Here is a 16,217-nt window from a genome sequence, read left to right as displayed (position 1 = left end):
AATATCACTGCTGAAACAAGCAACTTTCGGTAACTAGAAAAGTCAATTTAAAAAAAATTAAACATTTAAATTCTTCCTGCTTTTCTTCTGCTCCCCTAAGAGCTTGTGTCTGGTATGTGGGTGGGCTGGGCTCCAACACCCTCTGGCCAGATCCATCCAGGTGAAGGTCACGTGCACGACGATAAGCAGGGCTCCAGTCTCTACATGAAGTGCCTTAGGTTCTCTGCGGGTTTTTTAGGGGTTTTTTTTTTTTTTTTTTTCAGTTTTTTTTTTGTTTTTGATTTTGAAGGGGTGAGGTGGGGCGGGAGAGGAGCGAGAGCTGTCACAAAGAAGGGGAGGGGTATTCAGGAATGGCTCCAGGACATGTCCCTTTACTCTGCCAAGAGCAACAACTCGAAGAGCACGAGTGTCTCCTGATGCTGGTGAACACAGAACGCGGTACAGCACTCACGGCTGCCGTCACCTGAAGGGGGAGGGGGCAGGACCGGCTTCAAGAAACAAGACTGTGTGTAAATAGAAATTAAAAAATCAACACCGCCTCCCCGTTTGGCCTGATTACCCCGATCCTTCCGTGACATGCTGTCATCCCTCCCCTCGAGACCAGAGGCTTGGCGCTGTCGTGGCGGCCAGAGCAGGAGGGGCCGCAGGAAAGAAGAAAGTTAAAGGATGTGGGCCCACAAGAAAGCCATACCCTTGGCCTCTCCCTGGAAGCTCTCAGCAGGGTTAAGGCGGCCCCCTGCCCACGGGAGCCCTGGCACAGACCACCAGCCCAAGAGCGGGTTCTGCGAAGAGCTCGGCCTGCTTAGGGCCCTCTGGAGAGCTGGGCAAGGCAGCACGAGCCTGGGATGACGGGCATTTCTGGACTCCCTGTGATCTCCTCCCTTCCACATTCTTCTCCATCTTCCTCTCCCACTCCCTCCCACCCTCCCCGGCTCTCTCCGGTCCCCCACCTCCCTTACCAGGGCCCTGCCTCTCTATTTCTTCTGCCTTCGTCCCCTGGACTGTCCAATGGTCTCTGACTCACTGTCCCCTTCATCTTCAGCAAGCCGATCGGGAAACTTCTTGCGTTTCCTGCGGACGTACGGGTGGCCGGGAAGGTGTTTATGCAGCAGAGCCACCAGACACTGTTCTGTCTTCACCGTGCAGGTCAGCACGTGGCTGCCTCGGCAGTTGTAAAGCTCGGCATTGGCAAACACTTGCTTCATGTCGGAGAGAAACTCCTGCACGGAGCGGTAGCTCCCACAGGAACACTTGTTCTGCATTGTCTGGAAGTCCATGGGGTGAGTGATGACGTCGTAGTAATCCTCAGCCTCGTCTCTGGTCACGGGCTCCCTGTGGAGAGGCAGCGAACGGAGATCTGAGCACAGCCTCCAGGACAGACCGAAACCTGTTCTGGGGCCACCACTCCCGCAACGCCCACCCCGCCGCGCATGGGCCAGCCGGCGGCAGAAAAGGCGTGCTGACCCCGGCTGACGTGTGGTCTCTGCCGCTCTGGGGCGGGACTCCCCCGACACTCAGACGCGACCTAAAGGAAGGATCAGGGCCGTCCCTAGGACCTCTGCTCGGCGCCCCCCAGCAGCTGCCTGTCTGCACGCGCGGGGCACCCCCAAGGCCGGTCCTGCTTCCCGGGCCCGAGCACGCCACGCGCACCTGAAGGGCCAGCTGAAGCGGTACTTGACGATCTTGTGGAGGATCTCCTCACACTTCTGCAGCTCGAGGCTCTGCCTCCGCGAGCTCCGCTTGGTCTGAAGGACCTGGCACCCAAGAAAGAGACGCATTATTACAGGTCTAAGGGAAGAGTGGACAGAACAGAAAACTATGTATCGTTTGAAAAGAAGAAAAACGAAAGTTCGACCACTGTCTCGGAGCAGAGATGGTCAAAATCATCCGGCATTCAAGGCAGGGAGCGCGCTCAGCCGGGGGGCAGCCATCGCCCCATCAGCCCCCCGCCGCCCCCGCGGACACGGCAGCGGCTGCCCTGCCCGAGGTCGGCCAGAGAGGCCACCGTCACCAGCTCGCCGGTGAGAGACGGACCTGGGTTACAGGGACCACCGGCAGCCGATTCCGTGGGGCTGCGGCTCTCAGGAAAGCAAGGCCAGAGGTGCGACTCCTCTCCCGCAGCCTCCTGCTTAGCACGTGACCGCTACGCGGCGGAGGAGGAAAGGGTGGGCGACCCCTTCAGGGAGCCATCGATGCTGCGACTCAGCGGTCGGAGCCCCAGGCCTGAAGGGTCGACGAGGTCTGGGCCAGCGCAAGGATCCCGCAAGGCCCTGGAGCTGCCTCACAGCTCGCCCCAGCCCACCCCCAAGCCCAGTTCGCTCGGCCAAAGTCAGTCCGTTTCCAGGAGCTCTTACTGCTCTCTAAAGCCCCAGTGAGATCCAAGGAAATCCACTGAAACTACGCCGGCCGCCGAGCAGAGGGGAGGCGAACACCCGTCCCGCAACAACTGTGGGCAAAAGACCCGAGAGTGCTGAGGCGCCAACATTGCTGACATTCCCACAGGGGAGACCCAGCCCCTCGGAGCTGCGGGAGACACATGGATACTATTTTAAAATCCTTAACGAGTCACAGGCTGCCCATTAACTCGGGGAGACGATGTCCGCGGGCTGAGCGGGGGATGCCGGACATAGCTGCTCCTGGGGGGCTGGGGCCGCCTCCGAAGGGGGGGCCCCAGCTGTTGCCGGCCGGACGCCCGGCACCGGAGTGGGGACTGACCGACCGCCGCGGGGAGGACGGGAATCACTCACCAGCTCCTCGACCTCTGCGTCGTCCACAGGCGGCGCCTTTGGCCGAGACTTCCTGGCGGGATGCGGCTTCTTACCCGGCCGGCGCCCCGGCCTCGCCGCAGCGGGGAGGACGCCCTGCTTGGCCCGGGCCGTCTTTCGAGGTCTCACTAGAACAGAAAACACGGACTTCAGAGCCGACAGGGGATGGGGGAGCACATCTGCGGGACGCAGAGAGCATCTGGCTGAGCAGGGCGACAGCTCCCTTTGGTTGTCCGGCGCTCCTGCCCTTTCTCTCCTACCCCAAGGGGACACTTGAAAGGTGGAGAAGCAGACGCACGGACACCTCTCGGCTGCTGAGGCCCTTCCACGAGCCCCTTGGGAAGGCCAGTCCCTTCGGAACGGCACCTCCCCGCCCCGCACTGCTCACAGCTAGTCCCGCGAACACGGCCTCTGAAGGAGCCCACGGTGAGGCGGCGCAGGCCGGGAGAGGCCGCGTGCTGACCGCTCTGCTGGACCCCGCAGAGCCCGAGTGGGCCTGCGAGTGCGTATGCTCACATGTGAGGTGGCATCTGGCTGGAGGGCAGTTCCCGCCTCCTAGTTCCCCCAAGGAATCCTACACTTGCCACCACCATCTTCTGAGAGCAAAACCAATACCTATTCGAAGTCGTTCTCCGTGAACCCAATTTAAGCTCGGCCCAGTCCTGCTTTCTTGCATTTCTGAAAACCAGACAGTGGGCCAGACCACTGCCATAAGAGCTTTGCCCGGCACCCCCAAAGGGAGAATAAGGAATACAAAGGTCCCCCAGATGACCCGTGTCTCAGGCTGACAACGGGTAGTCCACGTCAGACAAACCAACATTTCTCAATACGTCCCCAGGGAGTGACACTCCATTAGGATTAGCTCAGGGGCGCCTGGGGTGCTCAATCATTAAGGGTCTGCCTTCGGCTCAGGTCATGATCCCAGGGTCTGGAGATCGAACCCTGTATTGGGTTCCCTGCTCAGCGGGAAGCCTGCTTCTCCCCCTCCCACTTCCCCCTGCTTGTGTTCCCTCTCCCGCTATGTCTCTGTCAAATAAATAAATAAAATCTTTAAAAAAAAAAAAAAAAAAAGCTTCTCCACTGAACACATTTTCCCTTCAAAGTAGGGAGGTGATATTTGTACAAAAACAGAAGTATACAGAGCCAGTGACGGAAAGAATCAATAAACAATGTTTCACTCTACTTCTAGACCCTGATAACCCTTCACTGGCTATTTTAAGGTCTCCAAGCTCAAGGCCAGGCAGGAAGAGAGAAGCTGACACCGAGGATGAGACTCAGAATGCTAGAGACAGCCACCAACCTAGGGTCTTGAGGTGGGACCCAGGGAACACCACATCCCCGGTAGCCTAAGCGGTGGAGAAGACAAAGTACTCTCAAGTACCAACACTTCCCGGACTCCTTTGGCAGGTAAGACCCTAGAAACCTTGAGAAAACGATTTCTTAGAAAGAAAACAGTTAACTTGCAATAGGAAAGCATCCACGACTCTGAAAACCAACACAATGAGCACACTGTGACATTCGGGATCTAGTCCCGAACAGGCCTGCACCCCAATCGCTCCCTCCAGCTAGCAGACGAGGTCCCTCCGTAATCTGGGGTTCAGGGACTACGTGTCTCCTGACCCTGGACAACTGCGACATCATGCCAGTGAACAAACGGAAGGAGCCCTCAGGAACGAGAGAAAGGAAGGTGTTCCCAACGGAGAGCCCTGCATGACTGCGAGGACGGTGGCGAGCGTGCAAACCCAGACCGCTCCGGGCTTTAGCGGCGCCCCTGCTGCAAGACTGGTCACGCCAAGCATCTTCTCAGGCTCCCAACGCTCCGAGTGCTATGACCTAGGGACTGTACCATCTCTTCAAAAGCTCATCAAAATCTTGATCTGTGATCTCTTCCCACTAACCCACAAGGAAGGGTCTGGTCTGTTCTGCAGAGGCGGCTGTAAAAGGCCGGGCTACAGAGCTTTAGGTTTACCCAAGAAAATGACTCCTGAAGAATGGCCATTAGAGAGTGAGAGTCAGGGCGCCTGGGTGGCTCAGTGAGTTAAGCCACTGCCTTTGGCTCAGGTCATGATTTCAGGGTCCTGGGATCGAGTCCCGCATCGGGCTCTCTGCTCTGCAGGGAGCCTGCCTCCACCTCTCTCTCTGCCTGCCTCTCTGCCTACTTGTGATCTCTGTCAAATAAATAAATAAAATCTTTAAAAAAAAAAAAAAGAGAGAGAGAGTGAGAGTCAAAGAGGTTAAGTGTAAAGAAGAGCCCCCCACGTCCCCCACGGGCATCTAGTGAGAAACGGATCTGAACCTTCCTAACAACCACCCGAAGCCATGAAGAAACTAGTCTTCTCTTTTCAAACTAGCCAAGCTAGCACCCTGCACACGATGACAAAGAGGAAAGATCACTTCTCTGAAAGCAGCGCTGCAGCAGAAGCCAAGCCCACTGTTAGGAGAGGACAGCAGGCCTAGGCCTTCCTTACCCCCAGTCCCCACTGTCCCCACACCCTGAGTGGCCTGCCCCAGCAGACTCTGCATAGACACATCTGGGGCTTTGAATTCCACTAAATCTCGGCCCGAATGTTCTTAAGACCAAGCCATCCAACCTCCCACAAGGAAGGTGGTTACGTGGCACCTTAAAAATCCTTTTAAAACCACAGCAGTGGAGTCACCCCACAGCCACGACACATGAGAGAGAAGACAGCCCGAAGGCAGAGCTGGGTGGGCGACTACTGCCAACCCGGTCCTCCCAAGCCAGCCTGGAAAACCATGAAGGCAAACGGGACACTTACATCGCAGCCCGGCCACCTCGTAGTCTGCCTCCTCCTCCTCTTCCTCCTCCTCCTCATCATCGCTCTCATCATCTTCGCTGTCCTCAGAGGCAGACTCTTCTGTGTAATTCCTGTAGGGAGGGAAACACATATAGGGAACGTGGTTCCAGGCCCAAGTGGTCCTAAGAAAGGACGCAGTCCCACGGGGAACCCTCGTCACAGACCGGGCAGAGCTGATGGCGAGGAGAGTGAACCTGACTCGAGGCCAGGACTCGGGCCATGGCACGAGCGCCCAAGCGTCAGCAGCAGGCCTCCCCCACCAGGCTCCAAACGCTTTCCCACCTCTCCTCTCATCAACTGATACAAAAACCTATTCCTTTTGTCTCACAAAATCACCCGGATAATGTGACATTTCAGCTATTAAAAGCTGTTCCCAACTCTGGGTGGACTGAAAGGATCAACGGCCTAGACAGGTGTTCCGCCACCTTGATGGCCCCCTTCCAGGAGTGGAACAGCTTGCGGATGACCGTCACATCAAAGCTGTGGTAATCCCAGCTCAGAACAGCTGGTGCAGAGCCCCACCATCTCAGGGCAGTGCGCCTTACTTGGCTCCAAGTGCAGCTGGGGGGGGTAACGAGAGTAACCGGGGAACACTGTTAGATGGGGTCAGGGTCACACAGCTCTGCCCCCTCAGAGACCACGCCAGAGCGCCTACGAGCTGCCCTTTCACCACCTCAAACTGCAACATGGAAACAACGGTACTAACTCGGCAAGTCTCAGGCATCTTTACGAGGCCTCACTGGGATGAAGATGAAGAACAAAGCACGACCCCTACCCTCAGGACACTAACACCCTCGCGGGGAGACAGTCCCATGTCAGGCAAGGTGCACGGAAAGACTGAGAGATGGACGCTTGGCTGGAACAGAGAAAGGATCAACCCGAAGAATGTAAAAACATTTCACAAAAGCAGTGCCATTTTAGGTAGGCCACGGGCCGGTCCCTCAGTTCTAGGGAGAGGGACTACTCCCAGCCAGGAGGCAAGCCCAGCAGGCAAGGATACCCGGGGGAGGGCCTGCAGAGAGCACACGGCAGCGGATAAGGGCTCACAAAAACGGAGACCGGTATCGTGTAAGTCTCAGAAATGAGGCCAGGCAGTCTGGACTTTTCTAGAGGCGATGGAAAGCCTTAAATTTCAGGATAGTGACATGAGCTTATCTTTATGCCTAAACTGTTCTGGTTGCCCCCTCCACAGCTGGATGAACAGGACGGGCAAGCGCTGAGGTAAGGAGCTGAGAAGCCTCCAAAGGAGCCCGGAGGAGAGATGGAGGCGGGCGACCGACAGCGGGGACCACGGAGAGTGGGCAACAGGAGATGGACTCCTGAGATGTCTGGACACGGAACCGGCGTCAACAGAGCATGGAAGCTGAGGGAGAGGAAGATGTCCAAGCCGACCCCAGAGCTCTAACCATGATAAAGAAGGGAAAACAACAGGCATAGGTAAGGAAGGTCATGAGTTCCAGGACTCTGAGCAGGGGTGACTGCAGAAGTCACCGCGAAGCGGGCAAAGTAGAAGCAACGGGAGAGAAATGTTATCTGAGAAGAAGGGATGATGCCGAGATACAGCTCACGTCTGGTAGTGAAAACAGCGAAAACCAGGAATGTCGACACTGAGCTGAAATGAAGTCAGAGCCCTGTGAGCTCCTACCGTAGTAACTCCAATGATCAGGCTCCGTGTGCAAAAGATGAACTTCAACTCCTTAGAATCATTCTGTTTGAATAACTACAGCTTAACTGTGAACCGCCATCTCACGGACTGTTTCCGAGAGAAGAAATTCTCACCGGCCGCGGGAGTTGCGCCTGGCGGTCGCAGGCTGGCAAGCAGGGCACTGCCACTCGCCGTCTGGGACCTCGTAGAGGGCGGGCCTCAGGCAGAACAGGTGGAAGGCTTTGTTGCATTCGTCGCACAAGACCAGCTTGTCGTCCTCACCTGCACGGAGAAAGCCTGTATGACGGCGCTGCCGGGGGCGGCGGCCAGCGAGCTGCAATGAAGAGCCACTCGCCCTCGATTAGCACCACGGGGGAGCAAACGGTCCAGCAGAGTGTTATCCCATTTTTTTCCTAATGCAGTCACTTCTGAAAAGAAATGCAGCACAGGGATGCCTGGTGGCTCAGCTGGTTGAGCGTCTACCTTTGGCTCGGGTCATGATCTCAGGGTGCTGGGATCGAGCCCCGTGTCAGGCTCTCTGCTCGGCGGCAAGGAGTCTGTTTTCCCTACCCCTGCTCGTGCTCTCTCTCACATACACAAAATAAAATCTTTAAAAAAAAAAAAGTCTTAAAAAAAAGAGAGAAGGAAATGTAGCATAAACGAGGCTACTGGTAATTTAAACTCAGGCTTTCTGACTTACATCCCCAAACCCAGCTCGGCCTAGGAGAGGACAGTTCCAACATTTATGAAGCAGCAGCAAAAACCAAGTCACGGCAAGAACGGTCGCTGCTCACCTCCCACTAAGAAATGAACCCCCGTGAAGCATTACATTTACTGCCCGTCCTCTTCCTCCACCCCCGGTGCTTCCCAACTTCTATCTGACATGGTTTCTCTTAAACCACCTGGTGCCAAAAAGGCACAGAACTGACACGACATGGTCACCTCCCTCTCCAACCTTCACTCTAAAACAGCGTTTAGAGCAATGAACAGGTTTTTCACGGGTTTTTCTATCCTTGCGAATTAAACCCTAACCTACCTCACAAAATAACGTTAGCCACCGAGGAGTCAATAGCTCGAGGGCTATTAGTCATGAAGTTTCTTTCACACGGGTTCTAGAAGCTGTGACCATTAAAGAGTCCCAAATGCCCTGCTCTGCAGGACTCGGGCAGTGGGCCCGGCGGGAGTGTGGAAATACTGCCCTCTGCTGGCAGATGTCTTACTTCATGGATGACTACAAACTCCAGGAGATGAGAAAAGAGATTTAAAATTTTGGGTTGGGGGCGCCTGGGTGGTTCAGTGGGTTGGGCCTCTGCCTTCGGCCTAGGTCATGATCTCGGGTCCTGGGATCGAGCCCCGCGTTGGGCTCTCTGCTTGGCGGGGACCCTGTTTCCCCCCACCCTCTCTGCCTGCTTCTCTGCCTACTTGTGATCTCTCTGTCAAATAAATAAAATCTAAAAAATAAATAAAAAATAAAATTTTAGGTTGATTTGTCCCCTGCATAAAATTTAAAGATTGGAGAGATAAACTGCTCTTATCCTCAAACTTAAGGAACAAGGCGCTTGCTTTGATTTACTTCATGTAAAAGAGCATTTTATAGACCTCCGGAAGAGGGTAAATCTGTCCCACTGTACTTCAAAGTTAGGTGCCCGGAATTCTTCAGGGGAGAAAATATCTTTGGAATGGAAATTCTAGTCCCTACTGCACTCAGATAAGCAACACTGATCTGAACATACCTTTCTTTCGACAAACTTTGCATCGAGCATTTTCTGCTGACATATCCCACTTAATACAGGCATCCAGCATCCCAAGCAGAACGTGCATCCGGGAGAAAGTCTGAGCCTCACGGATCGCGGTCTTCCACTTTTCCAGAGCAGATGCGACCTGAACAGAGACCAAACCAGGTCAGCATTACTACAATGACCTCAAGAACATGACACACAGATTTTTCACATAGTACTGACACAGAGCATGCACTGAGCACTAGAGCAGAAGAAGAGGCGAGAGAATGCTGAGTACGCTCCCCTCCTAGAGCCTCTCCACCCCTCACGCATTTATTTTACAGCAAAAATCAAGGCTCATAAGAGTGAGAAAACTTGCCAAAGGTTACACAAAGAATGAAGGCAGGGGTGAGGGGTGATGAGAGACCCGTCTGTACCAATTAAATCCACTTCAGTACCATTTAAAAGCGGGAACACTTACGGAACCCTGTCCTGAGCTAACACAACTCTGGTTAACAAGATGACAGGTCTCTGCAGTACATGCCACAATCCCAGATTACAGGGCCTGGACATTACAGTAAATACCATCTATAATGCATTCGACAACACTTAAAAATATTAAGTACCGATACAAAGCATTCCTTTTGACTTTATCACCAACTTCTAACTAAGTGAAACTTTCAGAGGGCCAGGGCTTAGGCTGACTTCCTTCTGGGCAGTTACTCTCAGCATAATAGACACTTGCCTCCTCCCATCGTGAGAAAATCTAAATTAATTTAGAATGACCCAGGAAAACATAGTTAGAACACAGGAAATATAATCAGGAATTTCAATGATAAAACACAACCCTCACTTCTATATAAAACAGACATTCTAAGGAAAAACAGAAATGCCATTTTAGGATAATTCACTTATTTCTATTACTGTTTCTTTAGTCAAAAGGTGTTTTTTTTAGGTGTTCAAAGTATTTCTTGCCTCAATGATCAGATAAGCATCCGCAGAGACAAATGCCTCCACAGGTGATCATTCTCAGACAGGCAGAAACCACCACAGAGGGGGTGCCGGGGGGGCTCCGTCAGTTCAGCATCTGCCTTCACCTTGGGTCACGATCCCAGGGTCCTAGGATGGAGCCCCACATCTGGCTCCCTGCTCAGCAGAGAGCCTGCTTCTCTCTCTGCCTGCCGCTGCCCCTGCTTCTGCTCTGTCCCTCTCTCCCTCTGACAAATAAAATCCTTAAACAAAAGAAAGAAAGAAAGAAAGAAAAAGAAACCACCACAGAGAAGGGCAAAGGTAAGGGTCAGGCCCTCCCTATAGCAGAGGCTGAGAGAGGAGATCATTCCACCATCATCCACCCTGTGGGGGCCATATGCCTTAACCCGGTCGTGCGTGCAGTGAAGTCCAGGGAGCAGTGCACTGCTTGGGCAACTGGACTAGCTCTAGCTAGCTGACCACCCCGCTGCTGCACTGCCCTGCCCCACGCCAGGCAAAGGCGTCTATCTGAAGTGAGTCTTCCTCCTACAGGAAGGGCTAGTTATGCTGAAGGCCATCGGCTGTAAAACAGAGCTGCCAAGGGACACTGAGCTATTTCTGAAGCTGTGGTGCGAGGGTTGACAGACGGGAACAAAGGCTGCCCCCTCTCTTTCTTCTGGAAACAGAGAACCACAGAGAGCCCTGTGTGCATAAACTCATAAACAACGAGAATACGTAACATAAACACAACAAAAATGAGAGGCTGCTACAACTCTAGTACAATCGGGCCCATTCCTCAACCCTCAGTGCAGCTAGTTCAACACTTGCCCTCAAAACACAGCACAACTGCCTTCCTCCCCGCTCAGAGATCCTCCATCATCTGTGAGGTCCACACCACAGCTGGCCTCAGGGCAGTGGAGAGCCGACATACGCCACCACCCAGGTCCTCTTACTATGTGAACAACCCACATCCCGCCGATGGAACGTGGATTTAGGAATTTTAAGTCCAGTCCCTACACAGAGTGCCTATTTGGAACAGGTGCGCGCGCGCGCAGCTAAAATGAGCTTTGCTGTCCTCTAGTGGACACTCGGATGCACACACATAGGAAAAAGTCCTATCAGCAGACAGTATTGCCTTTTACTTATTTCCTATGAACCATAAGATCTGAGCCCTCAGTAGGGCATCCAGCCTCATTAAAACACAAGCAAACCACCACCAGCACCCGGAGCAGCCAGCGGCTCAGAAGGCTGAGCGCCCAACTCCCCGCTTCAGCCCAGGCCACCACGTAGGCCGTGGGACTGAGCCCAGGTCAGGCTCAACGCGGGTCTGCCGGAGACTCTCTCTCCCTTGGCCCTCCTTCTACACTCACACTCTCTCTCAAATAAATCTTTTTTAAAAACCCTGAAAGGTCTTAGAAGTAAGTTACTTAATCTCATTTTAATGCATATATAGTTTCTATGTTAACAAGTTCAGCTTGTAAAGAAAAACAGTGGTTTTACGTGTATCTGCAGAGCTATACAACTATCAACATAACCTTAATTCAAACACTTTCATCACCCCCAAAAGAAAACCTGCACCCCCACTAGCAGTCACTCCCCACTCTCCACCCCAGCCTACCACTTGCCCAGCCTTAGACAACCACTAATCTACTTTTGGTCTGGAGATTTTCTTCTTCTGGACATTTCATATAACGTGTGGCTTTTTGTGACTGCCTTCTTGGAGCATAATTTTTCTAGGGCACATAATAGTAGCATGTAACAGTACTTTATTTAAGAGTACTTTTCTCCATTGTAAGTGCTGAATATTCTTCCACTGTATGGATCAATCAGTCACATTCTGCTTATCCATTCATCAGGTGATGGAATCTTGGTTGTTTCCTTTTTCTGGCTATCATAAATCACACTGCTATGAATATTTGTGCACATCTGTATAACTTTCATTTATTAATTCTGCCCAAGGTCTCCCAGCAATTTGGGACCAGGTCTCCTTCACATCTCCACAACAGCAATGCTCCTGACATTACAGATACTGGATAATCACTAGCAGTCGGTTAAACCCACCAAGTTATCCACCCAGACCAGCCTAGATTCCAAACAACCTCTAATTTTGAGGGCAAAACATTAGGCACTCAAGATTTAAAAGACCATCCTGGTTTCCCATCATTGGAAAAAAATTCCAAACAGGCTAACACATTAAAACAAAAACCCCACCAAAACAAACAAACAAACAAAACCCACACCATTTTCAAATTCACGGGTTTTTTTTGGTTTTTTGTTTGTTTTTTTAAGACACAGCTTTTAGGAACAGATGAACAGTGGCAACTAAGTTTTGACACTCAACACTAGTGGCATCCAGTAAAATCCTGTGTCTGACAATGCTCCTGGATGGCTAAACACATTATCCTGATGAAAAATTCAAATGCTCCAGCATGTTTAAGTAAAGGCGGTTCCTAGGTAGAAGTGGGTACGACAGAATGAAAGCGAAGCCGCCTTGTATGCAAAGTCACCATGAATCCCTTTACTAACAGGAAAAAGGCAATATCCCATCTTGAAAGGACAGGACAAGGCTTCCGACCATATTCTTCCACAAAACAACATTTAAAATGAAGAAGAGATAATCAGGCTGTCGGGACAAATGCATCCAAAGTAGACAGACAGCCTAACGGAACCCAGGATTTTACCAAATTATACAAGGTCTTTCCCACTTAATGCAAAAAGAAAGAAACAAACATTAAATATTTGAAATCATCTGGACTATTACAAAAGGGGATTCAAGAAACAATCTGCTTCTTTAAGTAAGGAAACGGAGACCCCTGCTGAAGACGGATACTAACGGACTCGCAACCACCTGCCGCCACATGACGCGGGCTGGCCGGGGCCACACAGAACCCTCCAAAGCAACGGCCGGCAGAAAACTTCAGAGCGGTGGCAACGCCAACCTTCGGTCGGGAACTGCAGGCAGGGCATAATGCCACTTTAACAGAGAACATTGTTGAACTACTTAGTAGGCAACCTAATTGATTTTCCAAGAAACTTGTCCATGCTTTCCGTTGGTGTACTACAGGCCTGGGCCCCAACGGTCAACCTGCGCAGCGCTCAGACTTTCCTCCCAATCATACTAAGAATGAAGTCTCCTATGATAGGCTAAAAAGAGGTTACTCTGCTACAGCGGAAAGTACTGAAGAAGAACTTGAGAATTCTATAGCTACTACTTCCCAAGAGAAGAAAATGTTACTGGTAAAGAAATGCCAAGGAAAGATCACATCAAGAAAGAGACTCTTCCAGCAGAGTTAACAACAAAGCCCATGGAGTACTTGGCGAGGCTAAAACTGGTGCCTAACGAGAAGAGACTGAGCAGAGGAGACGATACACCACTGTCTCGGACTCCACCCGGAAGGTGACCCACACGCTACATGCAGCCATTAAACGGAGCACACGGCAGTGAGAAACCAGTCCCAGGAAGGCGCTGACACGTGTCCAGTCTCTGGATCTATGCCAGGAACTACAGACCTTGATCTAACTAAATACTCGCTCTCTGCTCCTTACCTCCCCCTCCAGGACGCTCCTTTCATCATCACGCATCAACCTGGCCTTGGGAAGAAAGGGAACAGGACAACAGTGTACACAGATCTGAGGCGCTTCTGAGGGCGCACTCACTCTGTGTAAACGCCGAGGGCAGGACAAGGAGCAGCTATCAGCGGGGAGAAAGCCAACTTCAGCTCAATCCAACCAGGTCTATGCCCCCTTCCATGACTGGATTAACTCCTGCTTATTCTCCAAACCCCGGCTGACACATCTACCCCTCTGGGGAGTTCTCCCTCCCCTGCCCAGGTGTCCCTCACAGGTAGGCTGAGTCCTGCGCTTTCTCGCCAGGACCTGTCACTCCACCACAATCATCCCTCCCACTCAAACAGGACTCTTGGAGGGCAAGGACTCCTGGCTCCTCCTCATCGCTACAACCTCCAGACTCACCACAGGACTGCCCAAGACAAGCCTTTACCAGCTGGGTGCAAAAAGAAGGAAATAAGGAAAAGGGAGAGAGAAATCACACACAAAGGAAAGGATTCTATGGGATAATGCCTGGGACCTCTCTTAACGCAGTGGTTTCATGTTCTTTTCTTTGAAAGTAATCTTATGCAAAAAGCTAACAGACAAAACAGAAAAAAATGGAGCTGCTAATTATTCTAATAAAGACAAACCAGAGAAGACGTAACGTTCATCAGTAAGGAATCAAGGAGCTGAGAAAACACGGTATCACATAGATCTACATGGACTGAGTGGGGGGAGACACACAGAATATGTTGATGGGTAAGAGACTGCAGAACACGACGCAGATGATTCCATTCTGTAAAATTCCAGTAAAACTATCTTCATAGGTGCCTGGGTAGCTCAGTGGGTTAAAGCCTCTGCCTTCGGCTCAGGTCATGACCCCAGAGTCCTGGGATCAAGCCCCGCATTGGGCTCCTGCTCAGCAGGGAGCCTGCTTCCCCCTCTCTCTGTCTCTGCCTGCCTCTCTGCCTACTTGCGATCTCTGTCAAATAAATAAATAAAATCTTTTTTTTTTTTTAAGATTTTATTTATTTGACAGAGAGGGAGTGATCACGAAGCAGGCAGAGAGAGAGGGGGAAGCAGGCTCCCCGCTGAGCAGAGAGCCTGATGCGGGGCTTGATCCCAGGACCCCGGGGTCATGACCTAAGCCAAAGGCAGAGGCTCAACCCACCCAGGCGCCCCAAATAAATAAAATCTTAAAACAAAACTGTCTTCGTGTGCATATAGAAAACACAGTGAACTATGAAAAGTGAGATTCCTGGGGAGCAAAACTAGGATGGCAGTTGTTTCATATCTTACCTACCTCTCACACTGGATTTACTTACAACGAGCATGTTACTTTTAAAACTTAAAAACCAGGGGCGCCTGGGTGGCTCAGTGGGTTAAGCCGCTGCCTTCGGCTCAGGTCATGATCTCAGGGTCCTGGGATCGAGTCCCGCATCGGGCTCTCTGCTTGGCAGGGAGCCTGCTTCCCTCCCTCTCTCTGCCTGCCTCTCTGCCTACTTGTGATCTCTCTCTGTCAAATAAATAAATAAAATCTTTAAAAATAAATAAAACTTAAAAACCAGAAAACTGGATATCCACTTGCAAAACACTGAATTTAGACACTTAGTCGACAAATACTAATTCAAAATGGATCAAAGATTTAAACGTAAAAGCTAAAAGTTCTAGGACAGGTAGAAAAAAGAGAGGGAAAGACACTGGATGTGTGGCGCTGAATTTGGCAAGGATCTCCTGGATACGACATTGCAAGCAGAAGCAACAGAAGAAAACTGGTGCGGCGGAATTCACCAAACTGGAAAACTTTTGTGCATCAGAGGATGGCATCAACAGGATGAAAAGGCAGCTCACAGGATGGGAGAATGTAGTTGCAAATCATACAACTGATAAAGGATTAATGCCCAGAACATATGAAGAACCTACATAACTCAGTGACAGAAAGACACAATTCAATTAAAAGACCGCTGACTACTCCAAGACACATTTCCCCCAAAGAAGACAAACGGCCGACAAGCACACTGCCCCTCACTAATTATTAGGGAAATGCAGATCAAAACCGTGAACTACCACCTCGCACCCGTCAGCATGCCTGCAATCAGAGAAAGACAGAAAGAGAACGTGACGGGCGCTGGCAAGAATGTAGAGAAGCGAGAACCCCGTGCACCACCGTCGGGCACTGAAAATGGTGTGGCCGCCGCAGAAACAAGGCGGTTCTTGAAGAAGCTAAAGAGAATTACTACACGATGCAGCAGCTCTACCTCTGGGTATAGAGCCAGAAGAACTGAAAGTAAGAACTGGAACAGACAGCCGTACGCCCGTGCTCCCAGCAGCATTACTGGACGTGAGGGCCATCTGGCTGTGACACCGGTCACCCCACAGTTCTCCAGGACGCCTGGCTGGTGCGGCTGGCTGGCTGGCAGTCTCCTCCCTCCCTCACTGCGCAGCCCTCCTGAGGCCATGCACCTGCCACAAAGGACAACCTTCTCCAACACACAGGATCATCCTTCGTCCTTCAACTAAGGGCACACAGCGGCATCCCCTGCTAGAGGTTCCAAACTAACTCTCAAGGCCCACAGCACCGCATCCACAACAGCCAGGAGGTGGAAGGGACCCAAGTGTGCACCACTGGATGAACACACAACGAGGCATATACACAGAGTGGAACATTACTAGGTCCTAAAGGGAAATTCTAGCACATAACGCAACAGAGATGAGCTTTGCAAACATTACGCTAAGTTAAACAAACTAGTCACGA

The 16,217-nt window shown here is 51.6% G+C and overlaps 1 protein-coding gene across 8 annotated transcripts in view; it reads right to left on the bottom strand.

Annotated features, from left to right (window-relative positions):
- Nucleotides 1-241: 241 nt before the first annotated feature.
- LOC111145522 (bromodomain adjacent to zinc finger domain 1B) overlaps nucleotides 242-16,217 on the bottom strand; it is a 68,687-nt gene continuing 52,711 nt past the window's right edge. For 6 of the 8 annotated variants that reach the window (XM_022500416.1, XM_022500419.1, XM_022500421.1 and 3 more), the window contains 6 exons: nucleotides 8,960-9,107; nucleotides 7,361-7,508; nucleotides 5,543-5,652; nucleotides 2,748-2,893; nucleotides 1,651-1,754; nucleotides 242-1,332 (listed from right to left, as the gene is read on the bottom strand). In XM_022500416.1, coding sequence (XP_022356124.1) covers nucleotides 975-1,332; nucleotides 1,651-1,754; nucleotides 2,748-2,893; nucleotides 5,543-5,652; nucleotides 7,361-7,508; nucleotides 8,960-9,107 — 1,014 coding nt within the window. In that variant the 3' untranslated portion in view covers nucleotides 242-974. The remainder of the gene's footprint in view (nucleotides 1,333-1,650; nucleotides 1,755-2,747; nucleotides 2,894-5,542; nucleotides 5,653-7,360; nucleotides 7,509-8,959; nucleotides 9,108-16,217) is intronic. The other 2 variants (XM_022500417.1, XM_022500418.1) reach the window with 2 other exon arrangements.

This window comes from Enhydra lutris, unplaced genomic scaffold (genome assembly GCF_002288905.1).
Source record: "Enhydra lutris kenyoni isolate GAN:26980312 unplaced genomic scaffold, ASM228890v2 scaffoldscaffold13, whole genome shotgun sequence".
In the NCBI taxonomy this organism is placed as follows: domain Eukaryota; kingdom Metazoa; phylum Chordata; class Mammalia; order Carnivora; family Mustelidae; genus Enhydra; species Enhydra lutris.
This window is presented reverse-complemented; position numbering and strand designations above follow the sequence as displayed.